The sequence below is a fragment of the Palaemon carinicauda genome, chromosome 18, assembly GCF_036898095.1.
Source record: "Palaemon carinicauda isolate YSFRI2023 chromosome 18, ASM3689809v2, whole genome shotgun sequence".
NCBI lineage: Eukaryota > Metazoa > Arthropoda > Malacostraca > Decapoda > Palaemonidae > Palaemon > Palaemon carinicauda.
Genome location: NC_090742.1, coordinates 21781060 through 21793614, shown reverse-complemented (window position 1 = coordinate 21793614; position 12555 = coordinate 21781060). Strand labels below are relative to the sequence as shown.

The 12555-nt window shown below is 36.4% G+C and overlaps 1 protein-coding gene across 4 annotated transcripts in view; it reads right to left on the bottom strand.

Annotated features, from left to right (window-relative positions):
• LOC137657695 (glucose dehydrogenase [FAD, quinone]-like) overlaps positions 1-12555 on the bottom strand; it is a 52152-nt gene that overhangs the window by 12830 nt on the left and 26767 nt on the right. For all 4 annotated transcript variants that reach the window (XM_068392097.1, XM_068392098.1, XM_068392100.1 and 1 more), the window contains 3 exons: positions 11465-11622; positions 7629-7806; positions 2540-2613 (listed from right to left, as the gene is read on the bottom strand). In XM_068392097.1, coding sequence (XP_068248198.1) covers positions 2540-2613; positions 7629-7806; positions 11465-11622 — 410 coding nt within the window. The remainder of the gene's footprint in view (positions 1-2539; positions 2614-7628; positions 7807-11464; positions 11623-12555) is intronic.

Genomic DNA, 12555 nt, shown 5'->3' with positions numbered 1-12555 from the left:
GTGATGCTTGAAACTCTGATAAGGGATAAAAACCTATTATTTTAGAGTTCTGGCACTCACTGAATTACCTAAGCACCCATATTGCATTGACCAAACAACTAACTATTAACTTTAAGTTGATACTGCCCCATACCATTGTTGGCACTTTAAAATTCAATTGTCTGTATATTTGTAATGCACCCAATGTCTGTTAATGACATAAGGATAATAAGCTTAAAGTAATCCGCCGACCTCCAAGGGTCGGGGAAGCAGTGACATGCCCTTAAAATAAATACAAACACCAGCCTTAGCTAAAGGCAAGGCAAATATAAGTGTGAAGTGTATGGGCGACCTCCGGTGAAGCCGGAGCTCCGGTGAGGCCGGATCGTAATGAAATGTCCTGAATAAAGGAGCCTTAGCTAATTAGCTAAGGCAACTTTAAGTGTTAAGTGTTTGGGCGACCTCCGGTGACGCCGGAGGATAATGAGATGCCCTGAATAATTCAATTGTGGCTAATAATTCAATTGTGAAAGATAAAAAGCTAAGTCGTAGCTAAAGACTAAAGCTTAGATTATAGTAAAGCGTATTTACGATCTCCGGTGAGGCCGGAGGGAGAAGAAAGGTCCTGAATAATTATTGTGAATAACAACACAGTTGTAATAACAAAGGCTATTGTGGATATGGCCGTGGCCTGAGACCGAAGTAAGGGCCACCGGAGGGTCTTATCTAAACAATATGAAGCCCGTCCCATGTAGTAAACAATATAAATATAACAATAGAACGAAAGTTATTGAGAATCCCTCGTGGCGGAGTATAACTCAAGGCGGAGTGGATAACGTTCATAACTACTCCCGAGCCGTAACGGGGAGAGGACGAAACACGGACCAAAATAACGCTAACAATTGAAAAGTCACGAAAAATAAATAACTCGTAAGTTATCATCCACCCAGAGGGGGAGAGGTGAGGGAGGGAGAACCCGCTGAACGCACAAAACGGAAAACGGGAAATCCGCTCCCCCACCGGAGCTAAGAAAGAAAACGAGAGAAAGGGGTAACTCGTGACTGCGAACAGAAAACGGGGACCCCAATCTCCCGCTCTCTTGGACACAAAAACAGGACTAAAAATCACAAAACACTATTATAAACGTATAAAATAAAAATGTACATCCATATAATACTACGATCGAAGAATAGCATCCGTAAAACTTAAAATAAATAGCACTGTTCCTTTAACCGAGTCGAGTGACGAACGCCTCGGGCGGTTACTAAACAAAAACAAAGCTAAATCGCTATCTCGATCGTAGGCTGGACTTACTTGCAAAAAGTACCATGAGCATAAATACACAAAAAAAAAAATAAAAATAAAAATAATAACGGTTCTAAAGGCATAAGGCCAGGGACTTGACCAAGAACCTAAGTGACAGAGTACTAAACGGGCAGATAAAGATGAATTCCCAAACAAGTGGACAAACAATGGCCGCCATGACAGGCCAGACGGGAATAATAAAACAGACTATACTGGATATAAAACACAAGCCCGGTACAATAAAATACTGTCAAAACAAACTATGGTACTTAACATTGGAATGTGTGAAGATGGAGCTTCGGACATGACAAAATAAATCCACGATAGATAAAAAAGACCGAAAGCACAACGAAAACATTCAATACTTTGAATTCCAAAAAGAAGGATGTTGTTCAGATGGCGCTCGCGTCGTGGCGTGGGTGGTGCGGCGATGGGGATGTGTCTAGGGCCTCTGTATCGGCCCATCCCTTTGGCGAAGGAATTAACTAAATGGAAGACAACCTGTGAATAGTGGATTTCACGCGCCTTTGCTTTATACACGACACCCAAAAGGTGCTCGCGCGAGGGTTGTAACCTCAGCATTCCATGCTTTTATCTTTCTCTGGTATAATTGGAAGGTTTTTATCAGAAAAGGTATTCAAGAAGGACTTTTCGCCCGGCGCCACAGGTTCGACCCAGAAAAGCCAGCAACATTTATCTATACATTTATATAGTTTAAATTTCTTATAGCCAGTTGTTTTCAGTGAAATTAGGTTTCATGAAGATGGTGGTCTTGATATTAGGTTGGCACTATCTTGAAAAGTAAAGGAAGTTGAATCATTACTGGTTAATGTAATTGTATTTGTTTGTTAGGTTTTTTTATAAACTAAAGAGGCTATCAAGTAGTGTACGGTATTGAGGTTTCATTGAAAATTATAGAAATATTACATAACTTTTGCTGAAGAAATTAAAGAATACAAACAATCTATTTCAAATGCACCACTGTAGTAGCCTGTAATCACTATTTAATTACTGCTAAACAGCATTCACAATATTACCATCAAGCCTAATTTCATGGATTCCAGTGCTTGAGTAGTTTCTCATTGCAATTGACCTTCAAAAAAACTGACATACCTGCTGTTCTTTCATGTGACAAAATACCAAAACCCCAATTATTTGTTTCCAAAGAATGCTCCAAAACTGTTTTTAACATTTTTAATGAAGCCACAATTCTAGATAATTTTATAAAAGAATTTTAAAAGGGCGAAGAACATACCTTATCATGAAATCTGGCTCCAAGCTCATCTTTCAAACTTGGAGAGGCACCAATTTTCAGGGCAAATTTAATACCTGCAAATTTAGCAATCTGTAGTTTGTTACATCAAAAACATTTTCTTGTAGAAACAATAAAACAGTTTAAAATCAATGTAAGGTTTTAATGTAGCTAAATTAAAATGAAATAGGTGTTGTCACATCACCTTAGTGATTTTGGTAAGGTTCCCTTTGGAGCAAGTGTTTGTTTATTCATACATGAATGATAAGTACTACTGTACTATGAATATATAAATGCAAGAATATCAAGTAGAGTACCAAAAATACTTGATAATGACAGGACCTTAGCCAAAATGGTTTGGCAAAACCCTCATTCATTTCATATCCAAAGTTCCATCAACAAATAAAACTCTTGATATAAATGATGTAATATAGCCAATGGTTGTTCAAACTGATAACCTTATTTCATATCCAAATAGTTCCATCAATAGAAAAAGAAAACTCATAAAAAATAATAATGTAATATAGCCATGATACTAGCCTTTGGTTTTTTTAAAGACAACAAATAATTTAGTAAAGACTTGAAAATGCTTCATGATAATTGGAAGGAGTAAGAATCTGGCTAAATATAAGATTCCATACTATCTTGTTACCAAATTTTATCCAAACAGGTTTTTTTGATTTTTTAAAAAATATACGGGTTGGAAATCCCCTACGGTTGTCAAACGCCACTATCTAAAGATCTTACAGGCCCTTAGATACCCGACGATGGCAGCGGGGAGCCTTTTCCCTCTCCATTAATCTCTGCTTCTTCCTTTCTTCCATCTCATCTCTTCTCCCTCCTACCCGCCACTCACACCACGTCGCCACTCTCCTGGGTAGTTCGTTAGCCCTATGATATTTGCCATGTTTAATTCCTATGGTTTAACTGTTATTGTAGTTACCGTTCCTTTAAGGTTTAGATATGCTTAGACATGTAAGGTTTGATGCCTTTTGCGATTCGACACTCAGTTGATTCCTTGTCGTCTTAGTTATTTAACCTTACGCTCCCTATGTCATTTGGCTAGTTGGTAATTAGACGTTTCTTACATTATTATATTATATTATTGTCGTACATGGTGATCGTATTCTCCGCATTATGTTATTACTTTATTGGGCTTGGAAGGCATTCTCTGGTACATTTTCACCAGCCGTCACAGATCGACCCAGAAAAGGGATTTTGACGAAGGAAAAATCTATTTCTGGGGAGAGACCTGTGACGCCCGGTGAAACCCTTCCCAGTTATTTTTGTATGGACCCACCCTTTCCTTGCCAAGCCATATGTTCTTGCAGAAGGATGACCTGGAGAGCGCGAGTAGTAGGTGTCGGTGGGGTAGCCCAACTGTATTCTCTAGGGCCTGTCACGGCCCTCCCCTTTGATGAATGGATTATCTAAATGGAAGACAGCCTGTGAATAGTGGTTTTCACACGCCCTTGTTAAATACACGACACCCACAAGGTGATCGCGCGAGGGTAGTAACCTCTGCATTCCATGCTTTTATCTTTCTCTAGTATATTTGGAAGATTTATATTAGAAAAGTGTAAAGAAGGACCCTTTTCACCGGACGTCACAGGTATCTCCCCAGAAATAGATTTTTCCTTCGTCAAAATCCCTTTTTTCTTTTATAATGCTTGTCGAAGTGGTATGTTAAATAAATATCTTAGCAAAATAAATAGTAACCATCGAGTAATTCAACAAAATTTATGTAGATCCCTAATTGCCTATTTGCAAGGAATGAATATTTACAATAGATTTTTTTTGTATATACTTCTGACTGGTATGCCATTGTGTGAATAAACTTGAATCTGAGTTTTTATCAGAATTTATTTTGAAAAAATTGAACATTCTTGACTATGCAGAATGACATCATTGGTCCCGTGCCTGGCCTCTAGCCTAAATATTATATTCCAATTTAATCTCAACTTGATAATGTGTGGGTTGAAAACTAGGATATAAAGACTGTTTTAGAATTGTTCAGCATTCTTTGCTTTCTGAGACATTATAATTATAATTATTATTACTACTACTTGCTAAGCTATAAACCTAGTTGGAAACTGAGAATACTATAAGCCCAAGAACCCCAAAAGGGAAAAATAACCCAAGGCAGACAGGAAATAAGGAATTAAATAAACTAAGTAGTAATGCACATCTAAAAATATTTTAAGAACAGTAACAAATTTAAAATAATTCATATATAAACTATAAAAACTGCAAAAAAAATTTGAGGAAGAGAAGTATGATAGAATAGTGTGAATGAGTGTACCCTCAAGCAAGAGAACTCTACCCAAAGATAGTGAAAGACCAAGGTAAAGAGGCTACGGCACTACCTGACTAGAGAACAATGGTTTGATTTTAGTGTGTCCTCTTAGAAGAGCTGCTTACCATAGCTAAAAAGTCTCTTCTACCCTTACCAAGAGGAGAGTAGCCACTGAGCAATTACTTTGCAGTAGTTAACCCTTTGAGTGAAGAACTGTTAGGTAATCTCAAAGTTGTCAGGTGTATGAGGATATGAGAACACAGGAGAATGTGGAAAGAATAGGTTAGACTATTTGGGGTATGTGTAGGCAAAGGAAAACTGAGCCGTAACCAGAGAGAGGGATCCAATGTAGTATTGACAGGCCAGTCAAAGGCCCCAATAACTCAAGCAGTAGTATCTCTACATGTGGCTGGTGCCCAGGCCAACCTACTACCTACTTATCCAAATGGAATTTTTGTCTACCGTAATACCTTCAAATTAAATGAAAGCGATTACTGTAATTTGAAGACAGGAAATAGCAGTCGAGATAGAAGGGGATGAGAAAATGATCAGATAATTATAGAGTATTTTACTTGTGTAGAAGTAGTTTTCCCATTGCAATTCTACCATGCCATACTGCTCAGAACCAACATCTTTCTAGCATCTCTGATGCACATCAGTGGAATTTCTATGGCCTGCATAAATCAACCATAGTCCTGCTAATAAAACCTTTTTATCTGTTTATTGTATTATATTTCTATGAACCTCCCCTGATGATCATATTGGTTTCATCTCTGTAAACTTTGGTATATTGATGTTAGCCCTTAAAAATTAAAAAAATTACCAGTTACCTTTCCTTCAAATATAACTTAAATCCTCTAGTAAACAATAAGACTAAGGGAAGCTACCGACTAAAAAACACTGCGTGTAATATAATTTGGAAATTTGCGAGGTGTGAAGCCTTGTTTAAAAGCTGTCGATCCAAATAAAGTAAATGAAAGCTTGTTTATAGTTCAAAGGGAAGTCCAGAGAAGACTAGGCTAGTTGATATTAAAGGGATTTTGACGAAGGAAAAATCTATTTCTGGGGAGAGACCTGTGGCGCCCGGTGAAAAGAGACCTTCTTATATATCTTTTCAGATAAAACCTTCCAATTATACCAGAGAAAGATAAAAGCATGGAATGCTGAGGTTACAACCCTCGCGCAAGCACCTTTTGGGTGTCGTGTATAAAGCAAAGGCGTGTGAAATCCACTATTCACAGGTTGTCTTCCATTTAGTTAATTCCTTCGTCAAAATACATGTCACTCCAGCCTACCTTTGATTTTGCTACAGTTCTAACGAGTTTAGGTATATAGTCGTGAGCTTATAAGCAATTCAAGAGTCTCTTGAAGCTTATTTTTAATTTATTATTGCACAAAGTCCGCTTTCTGGTATCAAGTCTACTATATTCCAGTTATTTACAATATAGATTCAAAACTAAAGGGTAAGAAGTAGAATTTTTGTATAAGGTGCACAAATTGTCACAAGAAATTTATTTTAGTTAACATTAGGAATGTTTAAGGGAATTTTCTTTTTCATCAACCATTTACTGTACTTTCAGTACGTAGATAACTAATTTCCCATTGGGGCCTGGTTGAAAATTTTATTCAAGGGTATTATTATTATTATTATTATTATTATTATTATTATTATTATTATTATTATTATTATTATTACTTGCTAAGCTACAACCCTAGTTGGAAAATCAGGATGCTATAAGCCCAGAGAAGGTACTTTTCTCCAATGCATCTGTTACTTATGCCATTAGTCCCTATCAAGCTTTCAACAGATCGTATTATCTAGATAGTATAAATTGAATACATCCAAGGGGTTGAAGTCTAGACCATCAATTTGTCAATTTTCACAGGAACGGAGGGGGGACCCCTGGCCATCTTTATTGACAGCCACCAAATATCTATAATTTTATATATAAATTATGTTCAGGCCTCAAAAAGTTATTTTTTACATAATAATTTTTATTAACTTCAAAAACCAGACTACAGAATTAGAAGTAACTTCAAGACTTTTACATTCTTACTCTGACATGAATGATTCAATGGAATATGATGTTAACGAATTTTTAAATAACTTTCTTGATTCACATTTACCCTACCTTTAGGGTAAACTACAGTATCTATTTTTTTTTCTTTAGGTCAAAATCTGGCCTCCTGAAGGAGAATTCAAGTCTTGAGATTGCCCGCATAATATGCAAAAAAACTATCCTATATTTCTTCGTCAATGAAGTACAGTATGTGCCGACTGCTTGAACTCCAAGGGGCTTTTTTCACAAATTTAAGGGATTCCCCCTATTGCATCTATTTTATTAATACACACACACACACACACACACACACACACACACACAGTCTCTCTCTCTCTCTCTCTCTCTCTCTCTCTCTCTCTCTCTCTCTCTCTCTCTCTCTCTCTCTCTCTCTCTCTCTCTCTCTCCTAAATTCTTTTTAATTTAGACACAGCAGATATGAACTAGTTTCCGATCTTCATTCCACACCCAAAAACCTAAAATATCTGCTAAAAAAGAGGACTAAAAATATGTAAATCTATCATGTAACACACTAAACAAATATTTCTTCAATAATATATCTAAAATAAGCAACTTGAAACAATTCATAATTCTTTCATACATTTTTCTAATACTCCTTTTCTAATTCAATATTTCTAAATGGTAAATATTAGGAGCAGAATTAAATTTTCATTCTTAAGTGTCCTAGAAACTTATTTTTATCTGCAATGAAGTAAACGACCAAAATAATTCTTACCTCTTATAAAAGTTCTGACATCATCAGGATGACTGAAGTAGTTTGGATCAATATTAGGGGGAACCCTGGGATCATTTGAGGCCAAAGTAATTGACCCTCTGCTTTTTGCTCGTGTTAACATGGGTCCAATACAAAATCCATCTACACCTAATACAGGCCGATAATATTCATCATAAAGCTGTGAAAATATATAGATATGGAGAATTATGAAACAGTATGGTAATTGAATAAAAAAATAAATATCCCTAATACAGCAGTTCATAAATACTCATTAGTTCTCACCTTATGCATATATACTGCTAAATTATTCATACTTTGAAAAGGCTACTATACTTTAGAATATAAAAACAAAAAAATTAATATAAATATATGGAAAGTAAAATTTAATATTGTAGAAAATAGAAAGCTATGTTTAATATTTTTGTTAAAAAAAGAGAAAATAATTATATTTTTCATTTCTATACACCCTGATATTCATATTGCTTCTCCAGAAGCTTACTTTACCCTCAAAATCAAAAAAAGAAAAAAATATTTCAATTGTCTTTCCTTTCAAAAATGCCATAATAAAGTAATGAAACAATACTACTAATTTTACATAATTTGTATTTTCCTATGATAGTGCGCACAAGCCAATTTTGTGGAGAGTCCTGCTTTATTATAGAATTCCACTTAAATATGTAAATTTGATTGGGTGCAAAGTTTATGTAAATGGAGTCCCATCAAATGAATTTCCAGTGAACAGCGGAGTACTCCAAGAGAATGTGTTGTCGCCTATGTTGTTTATCCTCATGTATTTTGTAATGCGTAGAACAGAGATGGACAAAGATTGGACTGGATTGGTAATAGGAAATTAGCTGACCTAGAATATGTTGATGATGCTGTCCTTTTTAACAAAACACCACAGGATTTGCAATGCTTCCTTACTACAATGCCTGAAATATCACACTAGGTTGGATTCAAGATAAATAGAAGATAGATAGATGATAACTGAATATGCAATCGAAGATGAAATATCATTCGAAAGAGAAAGGATTAATGAGGTAGAAATCATTCATGTACTTTGGAACTATGATCTCCAATACAGGGTCATTAGAATTTAGTGAGAATGAAAAAAGCAACTCAAACAATAACCAGGTTAGGTAAAATTTGGTAATCAAATTGCCTGAAATTACTTTTAAAAAATCAGGCTTTATATCCGTTTAGTGAGATTGTGTTACTGTATGGACATGAATTGTGGTATGACAATGAAACAATCTCCAATAGATTTAGTAGATTTGAGAACAAGCCCTCAGAAGAATATTGGGAGTTAAATGGCAGGACAGGATTATAAACGAATCATTGCAAGAGTGCCATATGTGGATGCGATCATGGTGAACGGTAGATAGAGATGGTTTGAGCATGCTTTCCACACTCCAAGAGATTAATTCACTAAACATTTAACTGGGCTCCACAAGGCACTAGAAGAGTTGGAAGACCCAGGCTTACATGGCTGAGAACTATGAAACATGAAGTGGGAGATGATGAGTGGAGAAGTTGTGAATTAAAAGCTTAAGATAGAAACGACTGGTAAAATCTAACTGAGGCCCTTAGCTTCAATAGGCGTAGGATGAGATGATGATTTTTCCTAGCAATACAAACCTACGACTGGTCAACCAAATTTTGGTTGATTGCATCATGCTTTGTGCTGAGTAACAACAACACATGTGCAAGCAGAAGGTTGCTCACAGCCTCTCTTCACAACACTCACCTGGTCAAAGACTTACGGCGCAGCTTGAGGCAGGACCTTTGGTAAATGACTCTGGTTTGTATAGTTAGGAAAACTACCAATTACTTGAAATTTGCAGTTTATTCCTATGCAGATACAAATGGAGTCATTTAAAGGGGAGTTTTCCTTAGGAGGGAGGTAGTCTCGGTGAAGTTAAATAGGTAAATTTCTTCCTCTCATGGCGATCTAATCACTAAAAGTTAAAGGAAGGGATCAATCAAGAATCATTTAGGATAGTGTGGCTGGCTTGAAAAGAGGCAATTCTTCAGAGGTAAAGACTTTCTCTGATCTAGTGACTAATAACAATAGTAAGAGAGCAAGGAGAACCACCAGGGAATATGACCACTAGACCAGACTTTAGAAGTTGGGTTAGTCTAAGCAACCGGGCAGGCAAGTCAGACTTCCCGCCCACAAGAGAAGGCTCAATGGCTTCCTGAGAATATCAAAACAAAGTTCAATAAATTAAGCTCTACAAAGGCTCATTATGGGTGGTTGGCTAGGGCCTTTGTATCGGCCCATCCCTTTGACGAAGGAATTAACTAAATGGAAGACAACCTGTGAATAGTGGTTTTCACGCGCCTTTGCTTTATACACGACACCCAAAAGGTGCTCGCATGAGGGTAGTAACCTCAGCATTCCATGCTTTTATCTTTCTCTGGTATAATTGGAAGGTTTTATCAGAAAAGATATATAAGAAGGACTCTTTTCACCGTGCGCCACAGGTCGACCCAGAAATTAACTATGCAAAAAAAAAAAAAAATCCTTTAATTAAAAATTGACTTCTAATCTGCCCTTAAAACCAAATGGCTCATTCTGTATAATACAGTTCAATAAACGCTTTCCAAGTAGAATCATGAGACATTGTACTCCTCACAACAGTTATTATTATTATTATCATTATTATTATTATTTACTTAGCTACAACCCTAGTTGGAAGAGCAGAATGCTATAAGACCAGGGGAAAATATCCCAGTGAGGAAAGCAAACAAGGAAAAATAAAATATCTTAAGAACAGTAACAACATTAAAATAAATATTTCCTATATAAACTATAAAATCTTTAACAAAACAAGAGGAAGAGAAATTAGATAGAAGTATGCCTGGGTGTACCCTCAAGCAAGAGATCTCAAACCCAAGACAGTGGAAGACCATGGTACAGAGGCTATGGCACTACCCAAGACTAGAGAACAATGGTTTGATTTTGAAGTGTCTTTCTCCAAGAAGAAGTGCTTACCATAGCTAAAGAGTCTCTTCTACCCTTACCAAGAGGAAAGTAACCACTGAACAATTACAGTGCAGTAGTTAACCCCTTGGGTGAAGAAAAATTGTTTGGTAATAGAGGAAAATATGAAAAGAATAGGCCAGACTATTCGGTGTATGTGTAGGCAAAGGGAAAGGACTGTAACCAGAGAGAAGGATCCACTGTAGTACTGTCTGACCAGTCAAAGGACCTCAACACTCTAGCGGTAGTATCTCAATGGGCTGCTGGTGCCCTGGCCAACCTACTACCTACTAGTTACTTTATTCACAACACCAGTGCTTTCCCTTTGCCAAGTAATCCAGCAAATAAGTCAACTTAAAACATAATTAGTACTACCACAATCTGGACTAAGCCACTGCGATGGAAAAACTGAAGAACAGGAAACTTATTATTATTAATACTACTACTTGCTACGCTATAACCCTAGTTGGAAAAGCAAGTTGCTATAAGCCCAGGGGGCCCCAACAGGGAAAATAGCTCAGTGAGGAAAGGAAACATGGATAAAATAAAATATTTTAAGGACAGTAACACTAAAATAAATATTTCCTATATAAAAAATAAAATTTTTAACAAAATGAGAAGAGAAATTAGATAGAATAATGTGCCCGAGTGTACCCTCAAGCAAGAAAACTCAACGTGCTATTTACCATTGACCCCTATCTTATTTCATAACTTGACTGGGGGCATGTATCTTTTGAAGAAATTTTGTTCACAAATTTGGGGGTAAACTTCTGGAGAACCAGCATTACAGTATAAGCATCATGGGAGGTTTAGAGAAATATCTACATGTAGGCATAAACATAATTTGCACCTCTTTTCTGAAGCCAATGAGATCACCAAGAAAAGTGCCGTAGTCTATGCCTGGGGTACCAGAGATGAGTAAATACTGAAGGTCTGGCCAGTGAGGATCCCCTTCTTCTGCTAGACTCCAAGCATTACCTTCAACGCCAAAAGGAGTTGTAAAAGGACCTGCAAAATTGGAATTCTATTACACTACAGCTATACAGAATTGCACATACAGCACAGTACTATATACCAATTAGTTTAATATCACTATGACGTACTGTACAAGCAAATAGTAAATTTCTTTATACTGTATAATCATTTCTGAAGAAAGATTTTAATTAAGTGGTCTGATTAAATATTCTAATTACTGTATTTACATTTGAAAGCTTTTGTATTTTACATGACTTATTATTAATACTAGTGTGCTTGAGCCATAAAAAACTATTTACAAATATTTATTTTGATGTTAATGCAAACACATGCACGCAGTTTCGACACTTCCCACTCCCTCCCCCTTTCCTAACTACAACCTGCTGGTTCAGGAATTAGTGGCATGAGTGGTTCCTGAATGTACCTCTCTGGGTACCTTCGCTCATCAGGGAATGGCTACTCCCTCCCCCTGAGTAACAAAAGAAACATACATACACAGTATATATATACATACACATACATACAGTATATATATATACACACAAAGTATACGTAGAATAGTGCGACAGTTTACCCTAAAGCAAGAGACTCATAACTCAAGACAGTACTGTACAAGACTATGGCACACTAGGAATTGAAGGAAATGGTAAAGATTTAAACTAGGAATAAGAATTGAACGCCAATGCTTTCTCAGGTCAGAAAATGGTCATGTGAACGATAAATGTGTTATAAGCACAACATTTAACCTGTACTACATACGGCATACACTTCAACTTAACTTGGTGACAAAGTTACTGCTCCATTTTACAAAAACATTAAAATGATATTTTCAATTTAAGGTAAATTTTTTAATATACTTACCCGGTGAATATATATATAGCTTACGTCTCCGACGGTCGACAGATTCCAAAAACTCGCGAGCGATCGCCATGATGGTTGCTGGATGTGACCACCAGCGCCGACTAT